This window comes from Podarcis muralis, chromosome 4 (assembly GCF_964188315.1).
Source record: "Podarcis muralis chromosome 4, rPodMur119.hap1.1, whole genome shotgun sequence".
NCBI classification, from domain to species: Eukaryota; Metazoa; Chordata; class Lepidosauria; order Squamata; family Lacertidae; genus Podarcis; species Podarcis muralis.
Window position 1 is genome coordinate 55,827,932 of NC_135658.1, and position 15,600 is coordinate 55,843,531.

The 15,600-nt window shown below is 41.6% G+C and overlaps 1 protein-coding gene across 2 annotated transcripts in view; it reads right to left on the reverse strand.

Annotated features, from left to right (window-relative positions):
* Positions 1 to 1,032: 1,032 nt before the first annotated feature.
* DSCAM (DS cell adhesion molecule) overlaps positions 1,033 to 15,600 on the reverse strand; it is a 333,350-nt gene continuing 318,782 nt past the window's right edge. For both annotated transcript variants that reach the window (XM_077927351.1, XM_077927352.1), the window contains exon 33: positions 1,033 to 2,787. In XM_077927351.1, the coding sequence (XP_077783477.1) occupies positions 2,447 to 2,787 (341 nt within the window). In that variant the 3' untranslated portion in view covers positions 1,033 to 2,446. The remainder of the gene's footprint in view (positions 2,788 to 15,600) is intronic.

Consider the following 15,600-nt stretch of genomic DNA (forward strand, 5'->3'; position numbering starts at 1 on the left):
ACCTTTACCTTTTTATAACTACAGTGGAGGAGAGAGTGCACATAATGTGAGGTTTATGCATGTAAGACTAAACCATAGTATAGTGTTGCATGTGAACCAGGACAAGGGGGCATTTTTGTGCTTTACAATTCAACAAATGAATATTTTAGGCTTTTAAATAAAGTCATTATGTTAGAGCTAGCTTCTTCCTGTGGAATGAGGAATACACACATAAACTCAAGACATCTGGATTTGCTATCTGACCTTGAAAATTAAAATAGGGTGTTGTGCGCTTGCTTTTTTTTTTTTTTTAATCTGGCAAATACTGGATGCCACAGTGTCAAGGACAAGGAAATGGGTGGATTGGATCCATTTATCAAAAAGTTTCTCGCACATTTAAAAGCAGGCTTAGCAGATCAGAAATGCAAGTTCTGCATTTTCATGTGATCACAACTGGTCAGGGTTTTCAGGATACAAAAATATGGGAGGAAAATAATGGTGAGGCAGAAATCATATCTGATGAAACCACATGGCTGCTTAATATATGATCAAGGAGCTAGGAAACAACCCAAAATTCAATACAGAGGCCAATCAACATTCAGGATTTGCTGTGCCTGAGTTTATGAGCTCTTAGAAAAACGGGTACACCTTCATTGTGGCTGCTGGCAGGGCTGGCCTTATCTTTAGGCAGAGTGAGATCAGTTAACTCAGGTGGAAGCTGCTGAAGGGAAGAGATTGGTGGTAACATGTTGGAGGAGAGAGCTGTTTGTGCCATGCATGGCCCTGCCCTGCCCAGTTCCCTCTGCTGCTATTAAGTGTAGTGGCAGATTGAAATGATTCAACTGCAGTCTGATCAGATTCTGTATATGAAATGAAAGGTATACTATTTTGCCTTTTGCCTCAGGCAGGAAAATGTCTTGGGCCAGCCCTGGCTGCTAGATAGATTCTAGAATCACAGTTGGCTTGGAAGGCTGCCTAGTAACTTTGATACCTATTGAAAACGTCAATACAGTCCGAAAGATGTGAAAGCCAGAAGATGAATTCAAACACATGTCAGATTGTCAAAACTAGGATCCTTTATTCATTTTAGTTAGGGTTGTCCTTAGAAGATCACTTGGACAAATATCCAAGCATGTTAAGCAAAGTGCTAGGAGTGTGGAGTAAAATTTGCTAATGCTAGAGTGTGCAATGTGTGGTCCTACAAATCAACTTTAGCTGCTGTGGCACAAGGTTTGCATTGTAACCTGCATTGTAGTGCTTGTGCACTAAGCAAGATAACAAAAACCATGTAAACTATGTCACAATGTGGAACAGAAAACGAAACATACATTTCCCCCTTGTTTTCTCTAGGGCTGGCACTCTAGCCTAGGGAAAAGTGCCTTCCTGCGTCCCATAATATAACAACCCATTGGGATTTGAGCAAAAAAACAACAACCAAAAAACCCACAGGCAACAGTACTTCATAGTATATCAGCACCCAGTGATCTAGTTCTGTGACCATCTCTGTTGTTTCAGGGGAAAGGGGAAAAGTCTACAAACTTGAGAAGCAAATGTTGACATCAATAGCATCCATTTCAAAGACATCATACTATGAATATTCATCAGTTCTCATAATTGCATCCATTTAAAATTTGACTTTAAACAGCTTTCCCCCCCCTCACAGAAAGTCCCTGAGAGATATTTTTTTTGCCTCTCCAATGGTTAAAAAAAGCTTCTTCCAGTCAAGTCAGTGTGCGTTATAATTCTACAAAGTCTACAAGATCCAGTGCTAAATAAATACAGCCTAAGTGGAAACAAGGCAAGGCAATGCAAACACACAGATAAAGGCAGAAGACCCTTTTATTTCGCATAGACAAAATGCAAAGAGTGTCTCATTAAATTAATATAAAAAGAAAATAACTGCCAAAACCAAATTGCTTCCCCCTCCCTTCCCCACTTCACTGACTGACAGCACTCATCCTAATTAACAATAAAAGAAAAGGAAAAATAACTGATCAAGGACCCATTTTCTAGTTTAAAAAAAAATTGTGCAAAACATGACAAAAGGGTTTTGTTTTTCTTTCTCAAATAAATATTCCTTCTAAATTCACAAACAGGGTGGTTTTTTAAAAAATTGTTTTCGTTACTTGTGTGTGATGGAACTCCCAGTTTAAAATATTTTATTTAGTCCCCATGCACTTTGTAGAAAATCAGTAAAAACACAAAAGCTTGTGAATATCAGAAAAACTGGACAACCTTTTCTCAAAAAATTCAGGAGGTCCAGTCAGATGAAGCTCACACTCAGACAGAAAAAAAGCAGGAGAGTCTTTGCACTGTCTGTAGGTTGCATTTGTGTCCCAAATATTTTGGCAATCTTCTTCTTTAATTATAAATATTGGAATTCAATAAAAAAGGTAGCTTTGATTGGATTTCTTTTTAAATAACCGTTAAGTATTTACAGCCACTGTCCAGCCATGCTCTCTCTTTGTTATACCAGGGTGTAAGATTTTGCGTAGGGATTGTTTCCTTTCAAGTGGCTCCGGGAGTCCAGAAGGGATTCTTGGGAGCTGCTCATTTTAGCTGCCTGTCCTAGCTCAGCTCCTTCTCGCTGAGGTAATGTTGCTACGGCACCAGGTTGCCATGACTGTACTTCTCTTGTGGATGAAGTCTCCATAGGTATTGGCTCCAAGACTGTTGGGCGCTTCAAGGTCCGGCTTTTCTGAGGTTCCAGGCAGGTCTGTCCTAAACCCAGGTCTCTGCTAGTGCCTGGAACACCTCGGTTTAACAAAAAGTCCATTCTAAGATACGGCGGCAAATGCATGAGGTCACCTGTTCAGGGAAGGAGGGGAGGGGAAAAGAAAAAGAGAGTTTCTTAGTTACTCTCCTGTATACAGAAAGCTTATATCCAATGCAGAAATAAGTATTATTTCCCTATCTAGTCACCCACTGTAAAACATAGCCTACCTTGTTCACAGCATCAGTTTTTCAAGAGATTAATAACAATTTAAAGAACTGTTGATCCATGAAATATGAGGACAACTTGAAGCTTATTTCAGTACAAAACTAATATGCACTGGGTTGAAAGCAGGCAACTTTCAGGCAACTTCTACCATTGTTGATGAGCAGGACTTATCAGAATTTCCTGGTCAGAACTAAAGAACTATATGGTGCAGGGAGGTCCTGATCTGGTGCTGTTTTGTGGAAACTTTACATGCTAGTTTTCTGCATGGTAAAAGCAGGAGATGTGACAGGAAAGATCATTAGTACCGCTCCAAGCTGTTGCAATAACACCTCCATTCCTACCTGGTCGGGGGGCATCTAAGCTCATTTTCTTCTCTGGCTCGCTCCCACAAATGCTGCAGCATCAAAACCTGGCCTGTTTGACTTCTGAACTGACGTGCCAAACGTCACCTTCATAGCAAACAGTTCACCGGTGCTCATGACACTTCTTGGTTTTGCTAAAGACTGCAAAAATGAGGGGAGGCCACAATATATGGCTCATCATGGGCTTGTTTGGTCAGCTGATAATATACACCACAAGCTTGATCTGAACATAGATACCGGTAAGTTTCTTCCAGCTATAGAGTTTATCCATATTGAAAACAGTTTTAAAATAGATTAATCCTAGCAGTTCAATGTGGATCCAATATGCTTGTGTCTTGAGAGTTGGCTGCCCAAACTGCATCCGTGTATAACAGAAATAAGCCAGAGGTTTTTCCATACAGCATATTCCTAAGAATAGCACAGTTAGTTCCATGAGCTACTTGCAAAGGAGAGACTTGGAGGCTGGTCTGTGCCATAGAGTTCAGTAAGAAACTGTGTTGAGCTAAACACATGACACAAAGTCCCCCCCCCCCCGTTCTAAACTTAATAAAACAAAAAGCTGCCCAGTAATTAAAGATAAAGCAGATTCCTTAGTTGGCTTCATATAAGCAACAACTATGCTATTGTTACCAAAAAGACAAATAGTTCCTGTTCTCTTCCTGATTTACTGTCACAGAAAGAGAAAATCATTCAGAAGTTTGGACAGAATCTCTGTTTATTCCTGCAGGCTTTGCTTGGTGCCATATGCTTTTTTGCAGCTAAGTTTCCAACACAGATGTATGGTGCACTATTTTTAGTATAGTGTGCGCTTCTTGTCTTGGGAATAGATTAGCATAGTTGAGCATTTACATAAGGCTACCCATTGGAAATAGAATAGTAAGGGCCTGAGGGTCTTACAATTGCCAATTTATATTTCTCTAATTCATTTCACCCTAAAATACTTTGGATGCATAAAAAATCATTTGAGCTAAAACAAAAACACAGGAAGCAGCATAGAACAATGGGACTCAGGAAGAAGAGCCAGAGGTGAGACTAACATACTGAGGGTAGAATAAGCTTTTCCAGACCCCTCTTTTTCTTTAGCAAACTAGGGAACAAAAAGACTTAGGGCCTATCACTATAAAAGACTTAAGGTTGTTTAATATCCTGTCCAGCCTTCTCCAACCTATGACTCCCATGAGCACCAGCTACCATGGCAGATGGTCAGGGATGATGGGATTTCTAGTCCCAAACATGTGGAAAGCACCAGGTTGGGGAAAGTCAACATGCTGCCTTCATGCTGTGCTACAGTCCTGTGAGAAGAGCTAGGGAATCTTCTTTAAAAAGCATTAAAGTATAATTCTTATTATGAAACTGTTATAAATCTAATATGTGTAATTTGCTTTTAGAATTTGCCTAGAGGGCATCTTCTTCTACAGCTGATTCTATGGCATAGCTATAGCAACATCCGAGGAAGCGGTCTGAGCTAGAGGGTTTTATGGTACAGTTGCTGTTTCAGACTATGACACCTAGGGATGAACACATGCCTTTTTTTGTCCATTTCTGGCAGCTTCATTAATTTTGTTTCTCATTTGTTACTATCTCGTTCATTTTCTCTCATTCATTTCATTTCTACACTAATCGCAACAGGGACTAAGCCTGTTCCGAAGCCTATAGCTTTCAGGTTTTCCATCCAAGTGGCACTCAGTGTGCTGGTAGTGTACTACACTTCATGCAATATTAGATCTACCAAGTTTCAGACAGATTGGACAAAGTCTTGGGATTTGATGAGTACCCCAAAAGAGGATGATATCCTTTAACAAGCTTCCCATTGCTTTATGCTTCAGTACAGCTTTCATAGCTGTACTCAGCCAAATGCATGAGAGCACGAAGTCTCTAGGCAGCACAGAGCTACACACACCCACACCCACACACCCACACCCAACCAACCAACCATCCCTATGCATCCTGCCACCATCTTTGCTCTTGACCTTTGCATATTTAGTGCAAAGGTCTGAAGTCACATTCTCAGCAGATTCAATTTAGATATTCAGCTGAATGCACAAAAGGTTGGGAGTGGAAAGAACCATGTGTCTGGTGATGCTGGGTTGGCGTACACAGCCCCATGTCCCTCCACACAGTCTGCACACTCATGTGTTTGGCCCATGAACAGGGCTCAGGCCTTGTCACTTTCAGAGCACTTGAAACTTTCCCCTCCCTACAGAGTATTATCTGGCTGTATCCATTTGCTAAGCAATGCAATACTTCTCAGCAGTTTCAGGAATCCTTCTGATGAGAGACAAATGGAGAAAATGAAAATAAACCATTTTGATTTGTTTTCCCTATTTGTTTCAATATTTTCAGTCGTTTCTCACAGAAACGAATGGGGATGCATTCATTTTAAACTCATTCTAAATATGAAAGCACACATAATGTCAATTTCAGCCAGGGCCACCGAACCGAGTGTGTGTGTGTGTGTGTGTGTGTGTGCGCGCGCGCGCAGAGGATACGCATGTATCGGGCTTCATGCTAGCAGGGCCCTTAGCAAAAAAATGTCATCTGGACATTTCTGAAGGCAGAGCACAAATCACAGAGGCAGCTCCAATGCTTCAGCGGTAGGCAGCACCATTGCTAAGGATCCCTATTGCTTAATCCAGGCTTCCTCAACCTCGTCCCTCCAAATGTTTTTGGCCTACAACTCCCATGATCCCTAGCTAGCAGGACCAGTGGTCAGGGATGATGAGAATTGTAAGCCTGGCTTAATCACTATTGCTAAGTAATCAGAGGAAGGAAGGATGATCACCCCCACCTGGGACTCAGGAGGAGCCCTTCCCAGGTCAGCAGAGAAAGCAAGAGAAGCCAGATGAAGGAGGTATGTTTGGTATGTTTGCTTAAATGCTTTGCTCATGTCCACATTATTTCATTCACTCCCCAAGTGTGCTGCCCTACAGAATAAACCACAATTAGTTGGCTTTGGTATGTTTTACTTGGAAGTATTTCCCTTGAAACAATGTTTTCCTTTCTGCTGGGGCAAATGGTGACATTGCAGACCCCCATCCCACAGTTTTCCATGTTTCCCACAGAGCCGGCACTGGTCTACTTGTAATCACTGGGCTGTTATTTATGAATATGTAGTAACCATAAAACAAAACTATAAAATACAAAACGAATCAAATACAATAATAAAACATTTACTTACTTACAGCTGCAGCAAGTTAAAATTCCTCTAGCATGTACTTTAACATAAGTTCTTTTTTATAATCACAGTTGGCAAAATGTTTTGTGCTTAGAGATATATTGAATCTGCACATAGTTGTTGTATATTTGTATCTTAATTTTCCTTCCCAGGAGCTCCAGGCCATGAACATTTGCCCCCTTTCCCCTTTATGTCTTCACAACAGTCTTGTGAGGTAGGCAAGGCTTACAGTTGGTAGTTCAGACACCGCACATACTGCACTTTGAATTTTTTTTTGCTTGTTCTTATTTATCAGGGTTGGCGAACTTTTGGTTTGTTTTAGTATTTTTGCTGTAAATATCAGGACTACAGAATGATGCAATTTAAGCAAGGAGGCTGTTTTCTGGCGGCTGCTTCTTTACATGATCTATAAATAATGTTAATTAAGAACATAAGAGCTGCCTGCTGGATCAGGCCAATGGTCCACGTTGTCCCACATGCTGACCAACCAGATGACTATGAGAAGCCCCAAGATAGCACCTGATTGCAATGGCCCTCTCCCCTCCTATGGTTTCTAGGAACTGCTATTCAAAACCCCGCTGCCTCCAACTGAGAAGGCAGAGCATAGCTATCATGGCAGTAACCATTGATAGCTTTATCCTTCATAATTTTGTCTATTCCTCTTTTAAAGCTATCCAAGTTGGTGGCTCCTGCTGAAGTATGTGCTGTGTGACATGCATTTGTACCTTGCTTTTCTACCGGAGCTCAAGCCTGTGCACATTATTGTCTCCTTCCCTCTTTTTCTAATTGCAACAGCCCTGCAAGGTAGGGCAGGCCAAGTTAATACATGTATATAGGCAGAGGTTCTTGTCAATAAATTGCAGGGGAGTGGGAGGCAGGGACGTGGCTGGCGCTGTGGTCTAAACCACAGAGCCTAGGGCTTACTGATCGGAAGGTTGGCGGTTCAAATCCCCGTGATGGGGTGAGCTCCCATTGTTCGGTTCCTGCTCCTGCCAACTTAGCAGTTCGAAAGCACATCAAAGTGCAAGTAGATAAATAGCGGGAAGGTAAACGGCGTTTCCGTGCACTGCCCTGGTTCGCAAGAAGTGGCTTAGTCATGCTGGCCAAATGACCTGGAAGCTGTACGCCGGCCCCCTCGACCAATAAAGCGAGATGAGCGCCGCAACCCCAGAGTCATCCATGACTGGACCTAATGGTCAGGGGTCCCTTTACCTTTTTAAGCAGAGGTTCTTGTCAATAAATTGCAGGAGAGTGGGAGGCAGGGCTCCCAATCCACACACAGTGTACAAGGCCCAGGAAATCCTCTTGCCATCTCTGATCCCCCCTGATGTAGGCTGATAATCCCCAAGTCCTCTAGATTCAAAATTGCATTGAACAAGAGATCATAGCCACAACAGCTTCATTACTAAGACAGATTCTCATTTATAACAATGCATTGTAATTCTGCTGCAGACACTTGCAGTATGAATGGTGGATGATGACGCTGTGGGATTCTATTGATTATGACAAACATGAGGGTATAAATTGTGCTTTGTGTGCTTTTTCAATTTACCATTTTAAATCCTAATTATTTTATGCGCAGCAAACATTTTTCAAACAGTGTTTAGATTTGTTTTCACATCTGTTTCCTGGTAATTGCTTGCAAGCAATATGGCATTTGCTCAAACAGTAGCCATGCATGCAGTCTCAGGAATGGCTGTAATAATGTGGCAACTGGTTTGTGCTGATGGTGCTGCAGCAGAATACTGTGTGGACCCATCATGGCTTAGCACAGTCTCCCCCAGGCACAATTCCATTATAAGAGGTGCCTGCTAGACTCAGGCTGGTAGGGCTGCACTCATGTGGCACTTTACATTTCTTTCGGTTTGTGCACAGGGTAGCTTTGCCCTGGTGCTTACCTGAGGTCCTTTTGCTGCACCGTCTCTCTCTTTATTGCTGGTGTGTGTAGTTTTGCATGATGTTGTTTCTAGGAAAAGTGACTGTTGCTGGCTTGTTAGCACCAGCTGACCCCTCTGAAGAGGGGATGCAGCCCAATGGTAGAAGATTCATGTGCTTTCTATGCAGTAGACCGTAGGTTCCATCTCTGCCATCTCCAGCCAGGGCTGGGAGGGTTCCCTGCCTGAAATCCTGCAGACCTTTGCCATTTGGCATGGACAATATGGAGAGATGGACTATTTGTCTGATTTAATAGGAGGAAGCCTCTTGGATTTCTCCTGTGTGCCACTATGAGAGTCAGTTTGTAGGCCAGAAAACAACTAGTTTGGTTGATGTGCTGATGTACCTGTCATTGCACCAAGCCTCATGGAGCTTATAGACAGACTGAATAAAAAATAATACTGAAAGAGGGCTGTTCATCTTGCATTACATTTTTCCTTTTGTTAGGATCAGAGTTGGAACAAAAAGTATTTTTGAAGGGAAATAAATATTATAGGGCTCCATCTGGAGTTTTAAGATTAAGTCTGATCAACAGAACAGATCAAAACTTATGACAATCAATTTTTTATAAAGTGGAGAATTCACAGCCAGAAATATGGAAAATGTTCAATTTTCATGATCTAAAATATTACCAGTTTCTGCACAAGTAAGATTTGTTAGATCTTGCTAAAGGACAATGCAGCCAAATGATAACATTTCCAGGCAAAGCTTTAAGTAATAAGATGCTTCACTGGCTTTGATACTCTAATTACCTCTTTTCAGTGGTGTGTGTGCTTTATTAGGAATGAAAGCAAACCTTTCAACTCAAGAGCACTGAAAACGAGTGTGCTTAATAATTCATGAACTGAGGCTTAATTACTACAAAAGCTATTCAGAAATGACAGTCTTTCTAATATAACTTAAAATATTTGAGCTTTCCATTTGGATAAGAAAAGCATGTGAAGCAATAAGCATCAGTCCATCCAATACACATTTTGTGGTATACATAGGCAATAACATCACCTTAAGTTAAGGACTGATTCCACCAGGACTAAGCTTGTGAGCAGTCAATGAATTGCTTCCTTGTCTGGAAAGTGCCATGAAAAATGGAAATGTTCCATTACATTTACATGGCATGAATCCAGCTAAGCGCCGTGTGCACAATGGATGCCACTTGCACACTTGTTTGGGGATGAACAGCTAGTGAAGGTACTTGCCCAGTGTTTGGTGGGACTGCACACACATTCCTGCATGCATCAACATTTGCACTGGGACCATGTAATTGGAAGTATTGTCATTCCCGGAGTAGGCAATTAAGCAACAGGCGTTTGAAAACTAATAATTTCCTACTACAATTTAATTAACTGCATACCAAATAATGTACAATCTCCTTGGGGGTGAAACTGTGTGCTGCTTAGCAAATGCATTTCCATAAGCCTGTGTTTGCCAATCTCAGGGTCGTGGGTTTGAGCCCCACATTGAGCAAAAGATTCCTGTGTTGCAGGGGGTTGGACTTAGCTGACCTTTGTGGACCCTTCAAATTCCATGTTTCCATGCCTCATAACATTTAGTCTTGCCCGTAGGAGATAAAAATAGCAGACCTCTCTCTGACACAGGGTCGCTTGTTAGTTTGTTAAAGGAGGGTAATGGGGTGTGTGTGGTCCCACATATGGACTGGTCCACATCAACACTGGCCAACATCCCTGGCATCCCTCTTTGTGCTCAGTCTACCGAATGATGTTACATCTTCCCTTGCATTGGTCCTCACCTGTTTATCTTGGGGGCGGAAAATGACTCTGTTTCTGGCTGGTTTCTCAGCAAGACCTATTGTTCCCAGCAGTTTCTATTCCCAAATTCTCTCTACCTCCCTCACCAATGAACCTGCCAGCTGTCCAGTTACACATTCAGCATTGATGTGATTGGGCTCCATATCACATAGCATGCACACCACACAAAGAACATTCAAGATGGAATCCCAGATGGATGAAGATGCTGCCTCATGTGGAGCTGCTCTATACATGTGCATCTGGGTGCATTATACGATTCCTTCATATAGCCATGGAAAGCATGGCCAGCACTGGGTGTGGTCAACACTTTTGTTGACAGCAATGGGGCAGGGCTACACAGTATGACCCCATAACCTCTACATGGATTATTTCCATGAATAAAGTGAATCTTCTAACGTAAGAAGATTTTGCTTCAAAATCTCCAGCTGAACAAGTTTACTTTTCCCTCAGTAAGGAAGTACAAGTAAACATTACAGATTCTCCTTCACTTCCTCTTAGACAACACTCTTCAAGGGATGTCAAAATTGTGGCTGCAGCTGAAACAATTGTTCTTTCACTACAAAAATAGTCCAAACCCAAGAAGCAGTCAGTAGGTGTCCAATTCTGCCAGTTTCCACATCACCACAGCTCACAGGACTTTTAAAAGTTCTACATTAATGCAGCAGCAAAGTTGCAGGAACTTGTGAGCTGAATCTCGCTGTGTAAAATCAATACAAACTCTGCATTTGAATCTTGGAAACATTCTAAATAAATCATGAAAGAATGATAGAAGAGGCACCATATACTACAAGCTCTGTTCCCCTTCTTGGCTCGTCACACAAGCTGGTTCATATATTTTTAAGAGGACATGCCGAAACCGATCTTCCAGTCACTTGATAAAGGATAGAAAACATATTAAACTTATCACTCATGTACCCTACATTTTACTAGCTTGCTGATGACTGCATACACTGAATGGAAATTCTTTAATAATGCAAAATGTCAGAGGAAGCTCATTTACCACTAGAGTTCATTTGAGAACAGAGGAAGCCATGTAGTGTGTTCCTGGAATAAGTTTGGGTTAAAAATTCAATAAGGGAAAGACACTGCACTAATACTTCATATATTGGGCACTGCAACTTCACCTCAGTTCACCTTCCTAGCCCACCAGTCAGCTCTGAAATAATCCTTAGCACTCCTGCCACATCACAGTCACCAAGCTGTAGAACAGTGTCCCACTCTGGCAGAGACGGGGCTGAATCTAGATGCATCAAAGAAGTGTTTCAGTTTAAAGCTTTGTAAATTTAAACAGGGAAATCAGGTAGAGAAAAAAAATGGGCTCCACATCGCCATCTGGTGGCACAATGTTATATCGCACATACAACGCATATAAATCACCTTTTCTTTACCAATCTAGCTGAGTCCAGGGTTCCTCATGGATACCATATGCAACCTTTTAGGGACTCTTACCAGCTATGTTGGGGTTGGTCCAGATTCTTTACATCGCCATTATGCTCCATCCTTGTGGGCCAACTTGGACAGGTGATTAGGGCTGCCCGCCTGGCCTCATTATTATGTCAGGTGACAACTTCTAAGGGGCCCCTTTGAAGTCTGTTTGCAAGCATGGTTTAGATTCAAACCACACCTGCAAATGGACCTCCCCCCTGCTTTGCAGACAGTGTCCCCTCAATTGTACTGGGGGAGTTCTTAATGGAAACATGCAATGCAACAGATCCCAACAGGGTTGGCTGTCAATGCCAATCAGCAGTCGGCCTGCCCTGCTTGCAAAGGAACAGTTAGGAGCTCACTTTAAGTTTCTAATTGTTCTTTTGGAGCTGTACCTTTACCTGCCTAACACATAAAATCACAGAATTGTAGAGGGTCATTTAGTCCAACTCCCTGCAATGCAGGAATCTTTTGCCTAACGTGATCCTGAGATTAAGAGTCTCGTGGTCTACCGACTGAGCCGTTAGAGCCATTACAACTTGGCAGAAATCCCACTGAGAACAGTCTGGTAAGCACTTTATTGGCAAGTACTACCCAATATTCTGGGATCTAGATCACTTTTCAGCCACAGTTACATATTACTCTTTGCACCGTTTTCACTAAAGCTAGTATATACAGCCAGACTGATTTTGCATGCCCTATCAGTTATGCTACAATGCCACCTCTCCAGTCATTGGTCGTTTATACCTGAATCATCCTGTCAAGGCTTGAGCATACACTCATGCAAACATAGCTTGTGGACACATGGAGATAATTTACCATAGTGTTCACATCACCACCTGAAATGTTGTGCTCATCTGTCCTATCTTGTTGAATAAGAATTGGGTAATACATCTACAGACGTGTGGTGCAAGGGTTGTCTGTATCCAGGCATAGTTAGGGTGGACTTTCTGGACACAAGCACACCACACTACCAATACCCTTTAATGGGATAGGAATTGTCAGGTGCCACCTGCCCAACCTACATAGAAAAATACCTTCTACCTGGAGTGGAATAGGATCTATTATGCTGCTTCAGCTATCAAGTAAATGGGCCCTAACTAGTCAACCATTGTCAGAATGATCTGAATTTGAAGATATTCAGAATCCAAGGCTTAGCATGGCTTGGCAGAACTTCCTTGACTGACTGTATGTACAAAGTAGTTATAGTAACCGAGTCTCCTTAAGTTTAGCAGTGATCAGATCTGAATGATGTTGACAGTATGTGTTGTATTAGTTTTGCTAATTAATCTACTGAGGCCAAAAGTAAAGAATTTCTTCTTTATGCTGAGAGATTTCTAGCTACAAGGACCATGGACTAAAAAAATAAGGTGAAGGTGAAGGTGTATGGCAGAGCTTTCCAAACTGTGTCTCGCGACATGTTAGTGTGTTGGCTGCAGTGTGTAGGTGTGTCGAGCTAATGCTCCCCATGTTTGTCCCGGGGCTGGAAATGGGTTAGTTTAATTTCTGGTTTGCTAGTAAAACTGAATTACTGTGTCGTGAAATGATGCATGTCTAAAAAGTATGTCACCAATCTAGTCCAATCGAGTGTGCTCCCTGATGACAACCCCTCTTATACATACCCTGCCATCCAATCTTGTAGTTTCCGTATTTTGCTGTTTGTTGAAGAAGCAAGCAATGAAATGTATGGTTTCTGGACACCAATATTTATCCAAAGATGGTAAGAAAACCCATCCATTAGTTGCCTGTCGCCCTACTGAACCAGTACATAGGGGAAATTCCATTTGCCCTATGGAGAGAGTTTCGATCTTCATCCTTAGGGTTTTGTAGAATTATGCTTGTTAGCTTGTATATTATATCATCCATAGTCATCATGTCACATTCCTTCAGGCAAGTACCAATTAATGCTTCTCATTGTTAGGGAGCCTTATGTTGCTCTGAAGCCAACCACTTAAGAAAAAGCGAACAGCATAATGAAAAGTAGCCTAGCTGAAGGCTAGCAGCAAGACCTGTAACTGACCTGAGAACCTTATGAAGAGGCTGCATCAGTTACTGTTCCTAGGGAAACAATTGTTTCTGGTTACATATCCTGTAACAGCTTTCTAAAGTAATTCACAAGCCATATCTCATTAAAGCAAGATCACGTGCTTCATTTGCTACAATAGGTGAACCAAAATACTTGTCAGGTCAAGCTGAGGTCCAAATTCAGGAGACTATAAAAGTTTGACAGAAACATTGTGTTTAGAATGTACAGTATGTGGGCTTTCATTTCCATCGAAATTAAAGTGTTCCAACTTGTACTTTTGGTTCCTTCTTTGGATACACTGAATGACTACGTATAGTACAAAAAAAAAGAGGTTTAAATGGATTTCTCTGTTTGTTCTGTCACTGTCAAAGCTGAAAAATAGCCATATTTTACAACTGGCTTTACTAATGATCTCAGGGTCCATTGTTACCCAGAAGGGGGGGAAAATACATAACCTGCTATGCAGATATGAAATTGATCACTGTCTGTCATGGAGGCTGAAGTACAAAGATAGCAGGAATAGGGGGAAAATAGAAGGGAATAAGAAAACATGAAGTGTCAGTTTATCAGGCACTCAATACTGAGTTCTGGAAGGGTCAGATGGCAGTGAGTGACAAGGCTTCTGGAGGCTAGAGGCAGAGGAGAAATAGAAGCTGCAGCCTGAGCAGTAAGCCAGAGGCAGGACCATCAGTCCTGTGATTATAGGTCGGATAAAACTGGCCTAGGAAGACTAGGGGGACAATTATTTCTGATAAAGCAATTTTAGTGGGTTTTTGTGTATGAGTGTCAGTCTTCCACCAAAATGATAGTTAAAATCCACCAAATTAACTCATCATTCATAAATGATGTTTGTAATCTTCGTTCTTACTTGAACAGAATCTGCAGATATCTCATGGCACTGATTTAATTAGATGTTTATATACAAGCCACACAATTAGATAATGAATCCAAACAGCTGCAATGCGAAACCATCAGAACTCCTGAATAAATTTTCTATGCTGATACTGTTATGCCAACAGCACAATTTTTGTTCACAGTGGCTGGCAGTATTTATGAAGCAGCAAGGTTCTACAAACTAAAATACCTTCTGTGTTTATATAAATCAGAGAAATGACCAATAATATAAAACGTGAAGATGCGATAACTCCAAAGTCCTAAAGATTTGCAGAAACTTGGCACTGGCACAGGCCAGAAATGGAAAACCTCTATCATTAGGTCATAGGCATGGAGAACGATACAGAATTGTAACCCAAGGGTTTCAGAATACGCTCCTTAAGATGCACACCCCAACCATCAGACATGCATAGACTATGGCAGGCACTCTCGCACACCTTTGTGTCCTCTCACTTGGTTCTCCCAACTGCACAGTATTAACACACTAACCCTGTTTCACTACAGCATTGGTCTTCAACTGCTGAATCATGACTAGAGATGAGTGAATTTATCAGTTTCAGTGTCTCTCCATTTCTCATTTTTTCCCCAGTCTTAAGCTCAGTTCTCCACTTTTTACACATCAGTTTGGGGAGTCCCAACACCTGCCCCCCCCCATTATCCTGAACATTTATCAACATTTTAGTGAAGATTTATTCTAATAGTCTATTTGGCTTAATATACACAGTGGGTTGTTGTTGTTTTGCAAAGCAATTTTCCCTAATGCAATTTTGTATGTTATTTTCACTAATACATGTGTTCTTGCACACATGTTACCATAGTATATGCATTTTTTTGTATACACTACTTGGCTGGAGAACTGCAGTGCAAATTCTGAACGGTCATTTTGTCAGATGATGCGTATGCTATCCTCATTTTCTGAGCTAGGGAGAATTCATAATGGGCCTGGTGTAGTGAACAAGGGTAGGCAAACTGTGCGCTTGAAATTCATAAAAAAGTAAGCCATATCAGTTGCTTCTGTGTTGTGGGGTCTTTATACTATGGAGTGCTCAGTGTAATGGTTAATTCAGCCTTGACTGGGAATGTATTACTGCATCAAT